At 30.6% G+C, this 14,473-nt stretch overlaps 1 protein-coding gene across 1 annotated transcript; it reads right to left on the bottom strand.

Annotated features, from left to right (window-relative positions):
• Positions 1-3,777: 3,777 nt before the first annotated feature.
• Positions 3,778-14,346, bottom strand: LOTGIDRAFT_142880 (hypothetical protein; the record flags this gene model as incomplete). The annotated part of the gene is made up of 10 exons (XM_009052560.1): positions 3,778-3,850; positions 6,574-6,734; positions 7,030-7,093; positions 7,361-7,449; positions 11,290-11,377; positions 11,597-11,717; positions 12,157-12,254; positions 12,470-12,548; positions 13,432-13,474; positions 14,248-14,346. Coding segments are annotated over 10 exons (915 nt in total), but the record flags the coding sequence as incomplete, so codon positions are not given.
• Positions 14,347-14,473: the final 127 nt, after the last annotated feature.

Raw genomic sequence — 14,473 nt, 5'->3', positions numbered from 1 at the left:
TAGAGACATTTAGTCCTCTATTGTAATTAGAATCAATAACTGTTCTATTACACTATGGAGAACTTAAAGTCAAGGGGTGCCAATTTAATCAGAGTCCAGTAGCATGTTAAAGGTGAACAGTCACAATTTTCAAGAGTTTATTTGGGTCTAAAATAGATGTAATTAGCCTTCAGAATCACTAGAACTGAACGAAATCAAATATACCTCTACCTAGAAATTACATGTTTTATTTCTATATATGTCTTATCTATATAAGGCAGTGTCTCAAGAAAAGACGAGTCATTTTAACTTAATCCAGATAATTCAGGATTTTAAGGCTCAAATGCAACTGTGGGATGTGAACACTATTACTTATTAGCTTAGCTCAAAAAATTATGTTTTTGAGACATAGGTATGGTGGTTGAAAGGATGACAAACTTGTCTCTTTAATAGAAATTACATATCAAATACCTTCTATTCAATAATACAAATAGTTCGGCAACTTTGTTCTCAAGCCAACAAGTTCAATCTAATATATCATAATAGCCAAGCAAAAAAAATGAACAAAATTTGACCTCCTCCCAACCAAACCAATACCTTGCCCTGTACAATTTTAAGCAATTACGAACTGTGTCTTATACCTTAACTGAAATAGCCACCTTTCTTGTATAATGTTTGTAAATGCAATTTATTCGTTGGATTGTACAACCAATCAGAGGGCTTGGAAGTCTATAAACAAAGAGCCAAAATATTCGCTCTCTTTCTGTCAAGGGTTTTGGTTGGCTGCATTGTCTATACTATAGGTTATCAAATAACTAATTATAACAGTATCTAATATAGGAAGTATTACATACTGTAATCAAATAACATCTATAATATATATATATATATATATATAATACCTTGGGTATCACATAGGAATAAATAAACACTATAAACTATATTATAATATATTATTAAAGGCATTTCTCTTAATAATCTTTATCAAGAGATGTTTTTGGTCTTGAATATATGTAAATAGTCTTCAGATCTACTAGACCTGCACATAATCCCTTGATATATACCTCGAACTACAAATTTCATTTTTGTTTTTTATATAATGTCTTTTCAATATAAAGTATCAAGTAAAGATGAGTTGTCATTTTAACTTTCAAACATGGATAATTCTTGGCACACATGGACTTGTAGGCTAAAATTTCGGCTGTAAGCTTTGAACAATGTTACTGGTTAGCTTAGCTACAAAAATTCATGTCTCTGAGACTAAGGTATTTTTTTTTTACAATAGATATGAAAGGACTGGGGAGCAGGATTTCGTCTATATAACCCCTCTCTTAAGAGACTAAGGTATGACTTGTCAAACGGATGGCCAACCTTAACAAATCACACTCACACGCTCAAATAGCATTACAATAACACAAAAACTCAAAAATCTTTGACATTTTAACACTCTCACAAATAGAAGAATTTACTCACTCATCTGATCTGGTAGTTTCAATCCAGGATGATCTTGTTTTATAATCTGGTGGTAAGGTAGCACGTATATGACTATTAACTCCTCCTCCTTCGTAACGATTAAATGGATGTGAATTGGCTGTGGTTGAAGTGAAAGTTTGTGATTTTGATAAATTACGATAACCATCATGAAAGTTTTTATCGTCCATAATGGCCTGTCTGGATACAGATCCTACTGTTCTACGGGCATAGCGTTTACTTGGTGATCTGAAAAAGAGCACAGGTTGATTTCATTGACTTGTAACTTGAACTTTGTGACAAAAACAAAAGCAAACCATCAATTCTAGAAAAAGGGATTTGATGCACGGTGCCTACTAAGTATGCAGAAAATAGATTGAAATTTTTTGAAAATCTGAAGTTTCTTTATCATTTCATATCTGATGTCCAGTTTGTCTACAATTTGATGAAAGTAATGATACAACAAATACGTAGATAGCTGTATCTGTTACAGTCACCAACATACTTCAAACTGCATAATATCAAAATGCATTGAAATTATCACAAACTGCTTGAATTCCACCAGTTATTTTAACACATACATACAAGTAGGCCTAGCAAGTTTTAGAAAAATAATATAGAAATTAATATAAGGATCACTGTGTGTCTGAATGCCAAAAAATAAAAAGCCCTTATTAGTGATGTAGATCTGATTCCTTTTAAAAGCTGTCCATTTTCAGGTGTTAGGTGGTCCAGTTTTATAACTAGTAATCCAACCGCATTTCTTTAAATTATGGTAAAAACAAACTTTAAGCAAATAAGCTCTTCAAGAAGCAATCCATCAGGATTAATAAAGGTTTAGCAACAAAAATAATATATGGTACTGTAAAAAAACAACAAAAGTGACTGTCCACAATTCATGTGGCTTCAATATATCATACATCCACATGTAATATTAGACAGATCCAGTATATGTCATGCTTATTATATTTGTATATATACACCTTTCCCATATTTCCCATTGTCCCAATCTAGCTTACTTTTACCTACCCTCCTATCAGATACTTTGATGGCTATCAGCTAGAGCAGGGATAGAAGAAATTAACTCATTTTTAGCTTTTTAAGCTTTTCATAACCCAACTTAAGACAGAAAGAACTATATTTTTCAAGGATAACAACTTTAGGTCCACAAGGATCCTTTTACCAGCTGGTCCTAGGCCAAACCTCTTAACTTGATCTCTCCCAGATTATCTGTACCCATTCACAGTTGGGTATCAGAATAATAAATGAAGATGACGTTACCAAGTATATTCTTCTTTATCAACAATTCATCAAACATAAAATATTATCTTAAAGCCATGAGGATCAGTTGAAAAGATTGAATATGGTTCTGGAAAACCCCCATAGTACCACAACTATTTTGGTTTTCTAAACCCTACACTAGCCGATATCTGTCAAAATACCTATCAGAGGATTGAGCTAGTTTTTAAGACTCACCACACCACTAAATATTATATAACATGTAACACAAATAAATATATTACTAGAAAAATGCAGTAAGCATTCCAGTGACAATCATAACTGAAGATTTTGTACATCAATGAGGTCAGCCAATTTTGGGATATTCTGGATAAAAATTAGATCAATTCAAAATTCTTTTTTATCACTGTAATCATTGCTTTAGACAGATATGATACATATTATATTGCTATAAAAGAGATTTTTTTTGACTGTATAAATTTAGATTTGAGTAAACTCTGAGTAACAACACGATTAGAGTTTTAATATTTCTAAATTGAGATCTACAATAACAAAACATTTTCACTGTTGAAAAGTGCTCAATACAATTGTAGAGACATAAAACCATAATATTACAAGTAAAATATTTTTGATAAATTTTTGATAATTTTTTGACAGCTAATTTTTTGTAATTTTAATGGTCCTGATAGCAAATTTAACTTTTACATTTGGATGATGCCAAATGATATGTGCATAAATTATGACTTCTATGCCTAGTATCATAACATATTGATACAAGGTCATGCGATATGTTAAAATTCTCTCACTGAAATTACAGTAATCTTATTATTCTGTTTACCTGATAGCAATTGCAAGTTCAGTATCTTCAAAAGAAGTTCCAATATTAACAAAAGAAATTTCTTAGAGTGAAAATCGAATCAAAACCTCAATAATGGACAAAATCTAGTTACTTCAAAGAACAATGTGGTGACAAATAAAGGGCAATAACTCCATATTTTTCAACTCAATACAAAATCCTACTGACAATTTACTACTATAACAGTAAAATACAAATACATTACATTCAATAATTCCATGTCAGTTCTATCTTTACCTTGAAAAAGTCCGATCAATTTTCATTCTCCGTTTACCTTCTTCAAGAGTTTGGTACTCAGTTCGACCGCTGTAAAAAATAGTCGTTGGTACTTGTGAAAAACAGATGTGAATAACAGATAACTATATTAGTTATTGATAAGATCAAAATCTTTCTAAAAAAAGATAAATATACAGACAAATTTCCTATTAAGTCACAATACTTCATGCCACATAGATGTATAAGCCTGTTTTCCATTTTGGACTTTTGGAAATCAACTTAAGTCAGTTTAAAAATGTTTAAAATTTGTCCAGAAATATTTGTTTTTCACTACCAATAAGCTGGTAGTGGGAAATTTATATAATTTTTCTAGTCTTTGAATAGAAACACTACATACATTATGCCATGCAAATGATAAGAAATTGAGATTCTATTAAGGTTTTGATATAGGATACATGCAGGTTCTGTTACAATCTTAATTCATTTTTAATGATTCATTGTATTTCATAAAAACATTTGGTATCCTTTGATTTTCAAAATGTCCAAAATGTATTCCTTCTTTTTCTTGCCATGAGAGGGTAAACATTTCTTACAAATATGAAGTCATCTTTTTACATAATGTAGTTTCAATGCTTTTTTTCTTTTATCTGGTCAATGTCATAGAAATACTTATATTGCCAAATTTTTTGTACTGATCTCTCCTAGATTTTTTGTACTGATCTTTGCCAGATTTTTTGTACAGATCTGCCCAAATTGCTTGTACTGATCTTTCCCAGATTTGTTGTGCCAAACTTTCTCAGATTGATTGTAATGATCTCTCCCAGGTAATTTGTACTGATCTTTCCCAGATTGTTAGTACTGATCTTTCTCAGATTGATTGTAATGATCTCTCCAAAATAACTTGTATGATCTTTTCCAGATTGTTGAAACCGATCTTTCTCAGATTGATTGTAATGATCTCTCCCAAATAATTTGTATGATCTTTCCCAGATTGTTAGTACTTTACTTTACAAAATTGTTGTTATCTTTCCCCAATGGTTTGTAATATTTTTCCCAGATTGTTTGTAGAGATCTTTCCAAGATTGTAATGATCTCTCCCAAATAATTTGTATGATCTTTCCCAGATTGTTAGTACTGATCTTTCCAAAATTGTAGTTATCTTTCCCCAATGGTTTGTAATAATTTTTCCCAGATTGTTTGTAGAGATCTTTCCATGACTGTAGTGATCTTTTCCCAATGGTTTGTAATATTTTTTCCCAGATTGTTTGTAGAGATCTTTCCAAGACTCTAGTGATCTTTCCGCAATGGTTTGTAATATTTTTTCCCAGATTGTTTGTAGAGATCTTTCCAAGATTGTAGTGATCTTTCCCCAATGGTTTGTAATATTTTTTCCCAGATTGTTTGTAGAGATCTTTCCAAGACTCTAGTGATCTTTCCCCAATGGTTTGTACTTATCTTTTCCAGATTGTATGTACTTATGTACAGTGTGGCGGCCCTGGCAGGGAACGAGTAATGAGAAATGATCACTATAATTTCACAGGCACAGGCACAGATTTGAACATAGAATGAAGCATGCAATAGCAGAAGGTATTTAAGCAGTCTGAATGGGGTGAGAATGTGTTTGTGCACAATGATGGGTATTGATAATAATATGGACTAACAAACATGCTGCAAGCGATGTACATCAATAAACTAGGGGTAGGCATAGAACTAAATTCAGGGACAGTTTATAAGATTATGGGTAGAACCAGGCCATGTCCCTTCTATTACATATTTTTCATCATGTCAGATTAGCATGTAAAATCACATATTGGGGATTCAGTATATGTGCGATACTCAAGAATATTATTACAGGTAACCCATTCCTAATCCAAAAGATCATTTTAATAGGTTAAAATTCAATGTCTCAAACAAAGCAATTTGGATAAAGTAAACCACAGTCTGATCTATTTATAGATAAGGGGATCTATTTATTGATAATGAAGCTTTATTTAAATGACAATGAACTCTTTTTTATTTTCTTAGTCTCTTTTTTGAACATCTTACTGCAAAATTTAAGTTGATATTTTTTTTCTGTTATGATTATTATATTCTGATTAATATTTAACTTCTTATATTACCTTTAATGATCTAGGGAGAAAATTTTAGCCCTCAAAACAAAACCTATTTGAGTTTTTTTTATGTGAAATCTAGCTAGTATTGAAGTATAAGAATTGGAATACTTGTCTCAAATTAGTACAGAAACTATTGGAAGAGCTTAATTATACCAAGGTTTCACGAATTCTAAATTCAAGTTATACAAAAAAAATTATTCAAATCATTTTTCTGTGATAAGATTTTAGTAATAATAATAATTAATATATATGTCCAGGATTATAAATATTTAGTTCCAATATAATTTGAATAACAATAAATAATTGAGGTAAAGTTAGTAAAATATAAATTTCAAAAACAAAAATCTGGAATCATTCTTGTCAAAAACTCTCTTTGAAACCTAAAATTTTATATTAAATACGAAAGTGACCACAAATAAACTAGATCAGATTTTTTCAATTCTGGGCCTTGTTTCCACATAATTGTATTCAAGTTTTAAAATATAACTTTTCAATCTAATGTAAATTTTCAATCTAAATGTTATTTTTTTAAGTACGAGCCATAAATGGGATCTGTTGGACCAAAGGAGTTGATGATCTAAGCAAAATATACTTTTGACAGGAATGATTTTCAGTTAATGCAACACAAACTGTCAAATGAAAAAGTTAGCCCCTTACCAAAACTAAAGAAAACACAACACAAACAGTAGTGAAACATACCTGTACCTAAATTTAGATCCAATAGAAAAGATTTTCTTTGTGGCAGGATTAGGGATATGTAGTCTGAAAAACGTGTGATGTTCCACACATGATTTCCCCAAATTTTTACAGGATCTATAGCTCACCATGTTGAAACCAATTAAATTTTCAACAGTATCATTCTATAATATATATACAATGAATCAATGAATGTTTGAATGAATGAATAAATGAATGTTTGAATGAATGAATAAATGAATGTTTGAATGAATGATGAATCAAGGAAGTATGACATGGACAAAGAACATTGAATAAATGAAAGAATGAATGAAGTATACCATGAACAACCAATGAATGAATAAAAGAATGCATTAATGAATGAATACCTGTGGTATAAGATAATATATGTAAGTCCAATTTTTACATTACAGGCTTATCATATAAACCTTATGTATTCTTTAAATAAATCTTACTAACCGCTTCTCTTCTTAACTGAATAAAAAACTGTTTTCTTTTGAAGGAAATTTTGACTATTTTGGCCCTGTGAAAATAAAAATAAAACAGTTTTTTCTAGAGCTAATGTCAGATCAGTTTATTGAATAAAAATTACCAACTGAAAGTGACATACATACATCTGTACAGGTCACTGACATATGCCTCAAAATAAAGAAATTATGTGCTATTTTTCATGACAACCATGTAACTAACAGCAGAAAACCTCTTTCCATACTAAACAAGCCATTATGTGCCTTATCTGAACTGCATCATTAACAGCAGAAAACTCAATTACAAATCATGTATAACTTACCAAGAAAAGGTATTCATTTTAACATTATTTTGAAAGACGACTAGTCCAGCAGAAGTTACACCAAGCTGAATCTCAATATTACTTTGATCCTGAAAATAAACAACAGAACAATAACACAAATATCACTTCAATGTCCAATATCAACATAAATTTAACTTAAAGGTTTTATTTTTGAAACTTTAACCTAGATTTAAGAAAAACAGTAATCTGATTGGATAGTTTAAATGATTTTGAAATTCAATTTCAGTAATTATTGTTCGCAATCAAAGCTCCAGGTTTATATCCAAATTTATATTTATTCTTCTCCAATTTTGTAATAAAAAAAATAACACAAAAAAAAAAAGACCACTTTTAAAATCTGGTCATAAAAGTTGTTTCACCTCCTTCAAAGTTAAATTTGTTAATATTCAAATCATGCAACTTGCTATTTAAAATATTAAAACAATTATTTATTAATTAAAATTAAAACAAAATAAATTATGCAAATATATGCAAAAATTATTATTATTATTTTATATTGATAAATCAGGCTGAATGCATTTTTTTTAAGCTAAATGCAAGTAAATGCCTGGAAAATAATTATTATTACTATATTTTTATTTTGAAAAAGCAGGCCAAATATTTAGTATAATACAGCAAACATGTTATTTAAGCCACACACCAACATATTTTAGCAAATGTATGATCTACAATCTGATAGGCTACAATGGATAAAGGCAGCACCAGCATAGGTACATTTGCTCCTAATAGACCCCCCCCTACCCCCCCCCCTTCGAAAATAGTTTGTACCCCCCTAAATCCCCATTTCAAAATTCAAAAATATCATTATTTATACATGTACTTCTTATTTTTGCCCCGAAATTTGCACAATCAATCATTTTTCACAAATTTTCTTTGGGGTAGAACTCTCTCAGACGCTCCATTGGAGGTCTGAGTCTTTCACAGAGCTGCTGAGTACTTAAGATTATCATCATCTAAAAATTTACTGACCCAAATATCAAACTTTAACCCTAATGTATCACTTTAACTTAATTATATAAACATATTACTGAATATATTATAAACAAATCTGACTCATTTCCTATCTTAAACATCCTAATAATTTAAAGGTATACTATCTCTTAGAATAAACATACAACTTAAAGTTGTTATTATACAGAGATTCAGTATAATTATGAAACCAGGTGTGTCCACTGATAAATATACACTCTTATTGACCAAGCTTAAAAATTCAAATTTTCTGGTCATCCTATGATGTCCTAGACCCACTTATTATCATTTACTAATATTTATAAACACAAGCAGAAATTGTTCCTGCCAAAATTATAATGAAAATTCTAAGATAAGGGAACCTAAATTCTACGATACCCTGATGTTAATTTGATTATGAAGGAAATAACAACTACCAAGTCTCCCAGTCAGTCTAGACCACCTCATCAATCTCAGAATGAAGTATTTGTTCCATTCTAGGTCTGAACCTTTAGTAGATAGACTCAAATTTAACTTCACCAAAATCTAAGAATTACTACTTAAAGCTGAAGCAGCTGGTGAACAAAATACATTTAAGTATTTAAGATAACCAGATTTGACAAAATGGCCAAAGATGCAAAATTTCACTTTGACATAATGTCTCAGAGAGATGGAGAGGGGTGTTAAAAAAACAAATAGAAAATATGGTTAATATAAATATAAATTGAAGACCAACTCCAGATACACCCATTTCACTGTTAACAAATCAATACACTTTACCAAATTTCATTACAATGAATAAAATCCATAAAAAGAAATAGAAATTGTTGAGGGCTTCAAAATTGATAGGTGCTCAAATTTCAACTCAAAATGTCCATTTCAGATTATTTCAAGAAATAGACTATTTACAACAGGAGTTCTTTCTTTCCAAACTTGAAAATGTATAAAACATTATTGTATTAAAATCATAAATATTAAATCACAAACAAACAAAATGTGTACAGATGGACGTGGATGGACGTAGACACTTCTAATGGTGTCAACAATAAATTGAAAGATGTGAGATTTTAAAACAAACTCCATCTTCACAGTGTCAAGCTATTACAAACTTCCTATTCATACAATGACTGCAATAGTCACTATCCTTGTATCACAGAATGTAGCGATTTTATTGGTATGTACTCCAGCAAATACAGCCAATCAGAGCCCTCAACCCAAAGGTTGTAAACTTTCTGTCAAGGCAATCAAATCACTTTATTTACAAACTTCCATGATACAAGAAAGGTGACTATTACAATCAAGGTTTAAATACCAAAGTAATAATAACTTGACATTGTGAAGATGAACAAACTGATGCTAAAATATTAGTGTTAATTTTACCACATCTAATTCAGCCTCTTCTATCACATCTCCTTCGATCATACTCTTATAGAAACAAAATAAATATACAAACTAAATATACAAAACTAACTACAAACACAATATATAAGTAAGTAATAAGTACAAATTTTAACCTTATGTGAAATTAACATCTAAAAATTGAACATCCAATTTCACAATGATATATAACATGAGAGAAACGCTACCGTTTAGGATGACCTTGGAAATATCAAGTTATTACAAACATAATCACCAAAGTTTGTAAATGCAGCAAATTGATTGGAAGGTAAGTTAGTGAATACAACCAATCAGAGTCCTCGACAGAAGGTCTTTAAAGAATAAGCCATAATAACACATAATTTTTAGGTGTAGAGGTAGCATTTCTTTCATGGTTTTTGACTTTTTGGTCCCATTCACCAAGAGATGGCAATTTAAATTATTTGCTGATTTTGCAATGTTCAAGGGTCTGAAGATTTAAATGAACCATTTATTATTTAGAGAATAAAATGTAACATCAGGATGTAAGTAAATCATTCGCCTTTGATCAGATTTGATTGCTTTGCTTTCACATACTAGGTCTAAGCATTTAAAAACCAATAGAAATAAATATTTAAAAGCCATTGCTATATTAACGTCATCTATACATTCCAATTTAGTAGCAAGAAGGCTTTTATAACACATTAAAACCAAACACCAACATTACTTAATGGAGACACTCGATTGGTGGGTCCATGAGTGCAGAAATAAAAGTAGGTGCAAACAGAATTCAAAATGGATAGAATAGAATAGAAGGGTAAATATTAAATGCTACATCTATGGTTCTGTAACGTTTAATTGAGGCACAATTTGAATAAAAGGAACCTGTTGAGAACTCACCAATTGAGTGTCACAAATAATCCAAGTTAAGACCCCCCCCACTTTCTACTTCATTCTGTGATACCAAGGGTGATTTCTGTCAACTTAATGACCTATCATGTAAATTTTGGTCAATCAAAATCTCAGAATATAAAAAAACTACCGTTCTAAAAATGTTGTTTTTAACCAATCAAAGAGTATTGTAATGAAACATGTGAAACTTGAAGATGCGGTCATATTGATCTACTCTAAGTTTCCTTATCCACAATCATTATTTTATCACATGACGGCTTCTACATGATACACTTTGATTTGTTAAAAATAACATCATTAGAATGGAACTACAGTAGAAAACAGAGAAAAGATTTTAAAAGATGTAAAATATTGGGTTTCAATCATCATGCCAATACCAATAAGATTCCTCAGAAAGTCATAAGCCATAATGTTAACACTCTTTTTGTGTTTAAGGCAATGATTGATGTACAATCCAATCAAATCACTGCAATCTGTGATACAAGGAAGGTGGCTATTGTAGTCATGACAAAAGTTTGTAATAGCTTAAATTGGACAATTTAAAAAATAATCAAAAGTTTGCCAAAGAAGAATACATGAAATTTCCCTTGGTATCTTGTACAATTTCACATTAACACAATATATAAATATACAAAAGCTAGGTAATGAACTATACTCTATTCCACACCTAGACAAAGCATGCTTACCCTTACCCGAGCATTATGTAAATCTACACCATACATCTCTAGACGTTTAGCCTTGTCCAGAAAATTATACTCAGCATCAGCAGGAGTCTGACCCCTGAAATGAAAAAATCATTTACATACACGTTTGGTCTTGCTGAACAAAATTTAACACAAATCTAGAGACAGCCCCTAACATAGGCCAAAGGTTATTGATACTAAGAAACGAGAGTGGCCTCTTAAGACCCTAACTAGAATGGATATATAAAAATAACAGCTAATAAAAAACAAAATGAAAGATGGGTCTAATTTAGATTACACTGCCTATACCACATACCTGTGTTGCTTGTGCTTCTCTGCCACCTGTCTTTCAAAATCTTCTGTTTGATTTGGTACAAAAACATATCCCATTAAATAACCTTCTTTATGTTCATCTGGATTATAGTCTCCCAATTCAGCTGCAGAAAAAAAACATCAAAATTAAAAGAGAAATTACCTCATTTTTGAACTTAAGGTGTCATAATTATTTAATAATTAATAAAAATTAAAAAATCTTGCGTTTACAAGCAAATGTTGACAGACCGACGGACCGACGGATGGACCGGGGTGCTGACAATATGCGTCCACATAGAGAGATGTGGGCATATAAAAATGGAATATACTAATTGCATAGTAAGCAGCTTAAACTAGGTTTGCTGTTAGGCCTCATAAAGACTCAATATTTTTAGTTAAAGCCATTTCAAAAAGTAAAACAAAATTAAAAGTTAATGTAAATCTTTTAAATAGTTTAAAATTAATGGCAGGATTTTTTAAGTTAAAACAGTTTTGCAGTTTTCAAAAATTTGAGCAAAGAAAATATCATAATGTCCCTTTAATTAAGTTGACAGATACACTTACATTGAACAGCATAACTTGATAAGAGGGCAGCTTGACTAGGAACACACACTAACTTCCCTGTTAAAATATCTTTCTTTACTTGCAAGAAAAAATGGTACCTTAAATACAAATTAATATTTTTAGTCAACTGGTATAACTGTCAAAGAAATAAATCTCAGAGACTAGCAATCTGAAAGTTAATCAAAGCAACTAAAATGTGACCTTCTAGGTCTGTCCCTAACAGTGAAGATATCACATGCATATATCCAAAGAACAGTAGAGCCATATTTGTCAGGCTAAATTTCCATCTGATACAGTGTCAAAAATATGTTACCTTGTATATTCTTCTGATAATTTACTTGGATCCGAAACATAAAATTTTACACGAAAATAGAAGACAAATGGAGGACCAACTAAAATAAGAAAAAAGAATTATGCTTAGAACATAAAATATAGTTTCGCAAAATTACCAATGAAAAATTTTCCAAAACACTTGTAATGCAAAGATCTGATTAAAATGTAAATGTGTGACAACAATCATCTTCACATTGGCAAGCTATCACAACTTTCTTACTTATACCTTGACTATCATGAAATGCAGTGATTTGATATGATTGTAAGAAAGCAAATACAGTCAATCAGAGTCCTTGACAGAAAGGCTGTAAACATTACTTTCTGTAGAGACAAATGATTGGCTGTATTTGCTAGGTTATAATCCAATGGAATCGCTTCATTTACAAACTGCCATACAAGAAAGGTATAAAAAGAAATATGTAATAGCTTGAAATCTGAAGATGGACAACAAAATACAGCCACATAGACTTCATATAGTTATCAAGATAATCCAGACAACATAATTTGCATAATTTATAGACTCAGATTTTTAGATTATTTACTTTTATTTACAGTTGTAGAGAATGTTCTTAATAAGTGGTTTTATTTTAATTATATGATCAGATTTGTACAATATTTTGGTTAAATTGTTTAAATGGACGGGTCTAGAAATTTTACAGCTGAGCTAATCAGTAATAGTGTTCATTTGCGTTCAAAATTACCTGTGTTAATAAAAGTTAAAATAACAACAGGTTTGACCTATATAAATAGAATACAGAAGTGAAATTTCTAGTTTGAAATATATTTGAAGGATTATGTGCTTTTTCTTGCAGTTCTAGTACTTCTGAAAACTATTTACATAATTTCAAGACTCAAATCAAAACCGATATTGACGAACCATGGCCTTTAAATCAAATCATCTAATATTTCAAGGAAATGAAACATATGTTAAAATACACTTACTTCTGCATTGTTTCTTAATGGTTTTTAAAGGATCTAGCCACCTCTACAATAATGTAAACACAACCACATTAAAATCATTACTGTATATATATATATTTATTCAAATTAAAGATAGCTCTCCAGGCAAAGATAACACACACACACCAAGCACTTAATAACTAATATTTTTTTGGGGGTCATAAACATCTTCAGAATGTCAAGCTATGTACAAACTTTGTCTTATACCTTGACTGCAATAGCCAGCAAATACAGCAAATCAGTGCTCTTGACAGAAAGACAGTTATTTTATTCTCTTGAATGCCCTGATTGGCTGTATTCACTACAGTACAATCCAATCAAGTCACAGCATTCTTTGATACAAGCAGCATAGCTATTGCAGTCAAGGTATAAGACGAAGTTCGTTATAGCTTGACAATGTTTTTCATTGTATAAAAAACAATAAGACAAGTCATGTAAGCACGAATAAAATTGCTTTAACTAAATTTACTGTAAAATAATTCTGTCAGAATTAACGCTGCAGTAAGTCTGTCCTTTCTGTCAGCTAGACTGATTCCAGGACTGATGCCAATAATATATACAATATATTTATGTCAGAGAGCATGTGTGTCTTTTTATTTGTAATCTAGCATTTAGTTTTCATATTATCAATATCTATTATTCTGTGACCTTGGCCAGTGCTTTCATTGACATTGACAAATACTCCTTAGGCAAGACTAGGCAACATTCATTGTCTGGTAGATTGCAGACGCATGTTGACAATGTTGGATCTCTGAAAATAATACTTTAACTTGTAGATAAATAGATACTTACTAAAACTTGTGGAATATCTACATATTGTAGGCCAAAATAATCCTTCTCTACCAATTCTAGATGTTCAAATACTTTATCTAATAATTGTTGAGCTTTACCTCTCTTCTAGAAATAATTCACCATAATTACATTTTGTTACAATCAAGGCTAGTTATCAAAATCAAATACTTTTGGTGTTTCCATGGTTCAAGTGAATTTATCACACAAAATTCCAGTTGTGGCTCATCAAGTT

The sequence above is a fragment of the Lottia gigantea genome, assembly GCF_000327385.1.
Source record: "Lottia gigantea unplaced genomic scaffold LOTGIsca_187, whole genome shotgun sequence".
Lineage (NCBI taxonomy): Eukaryota > Metazoa > Mollusca > Gastropoda > Lottiidae > Lottia > Lottia gigantea.
The sequence above is the reverse complement of the archived record's forward strand: the minus strand, read 5'-3'. Positions and strand labels throughout refer to the sequence as shown.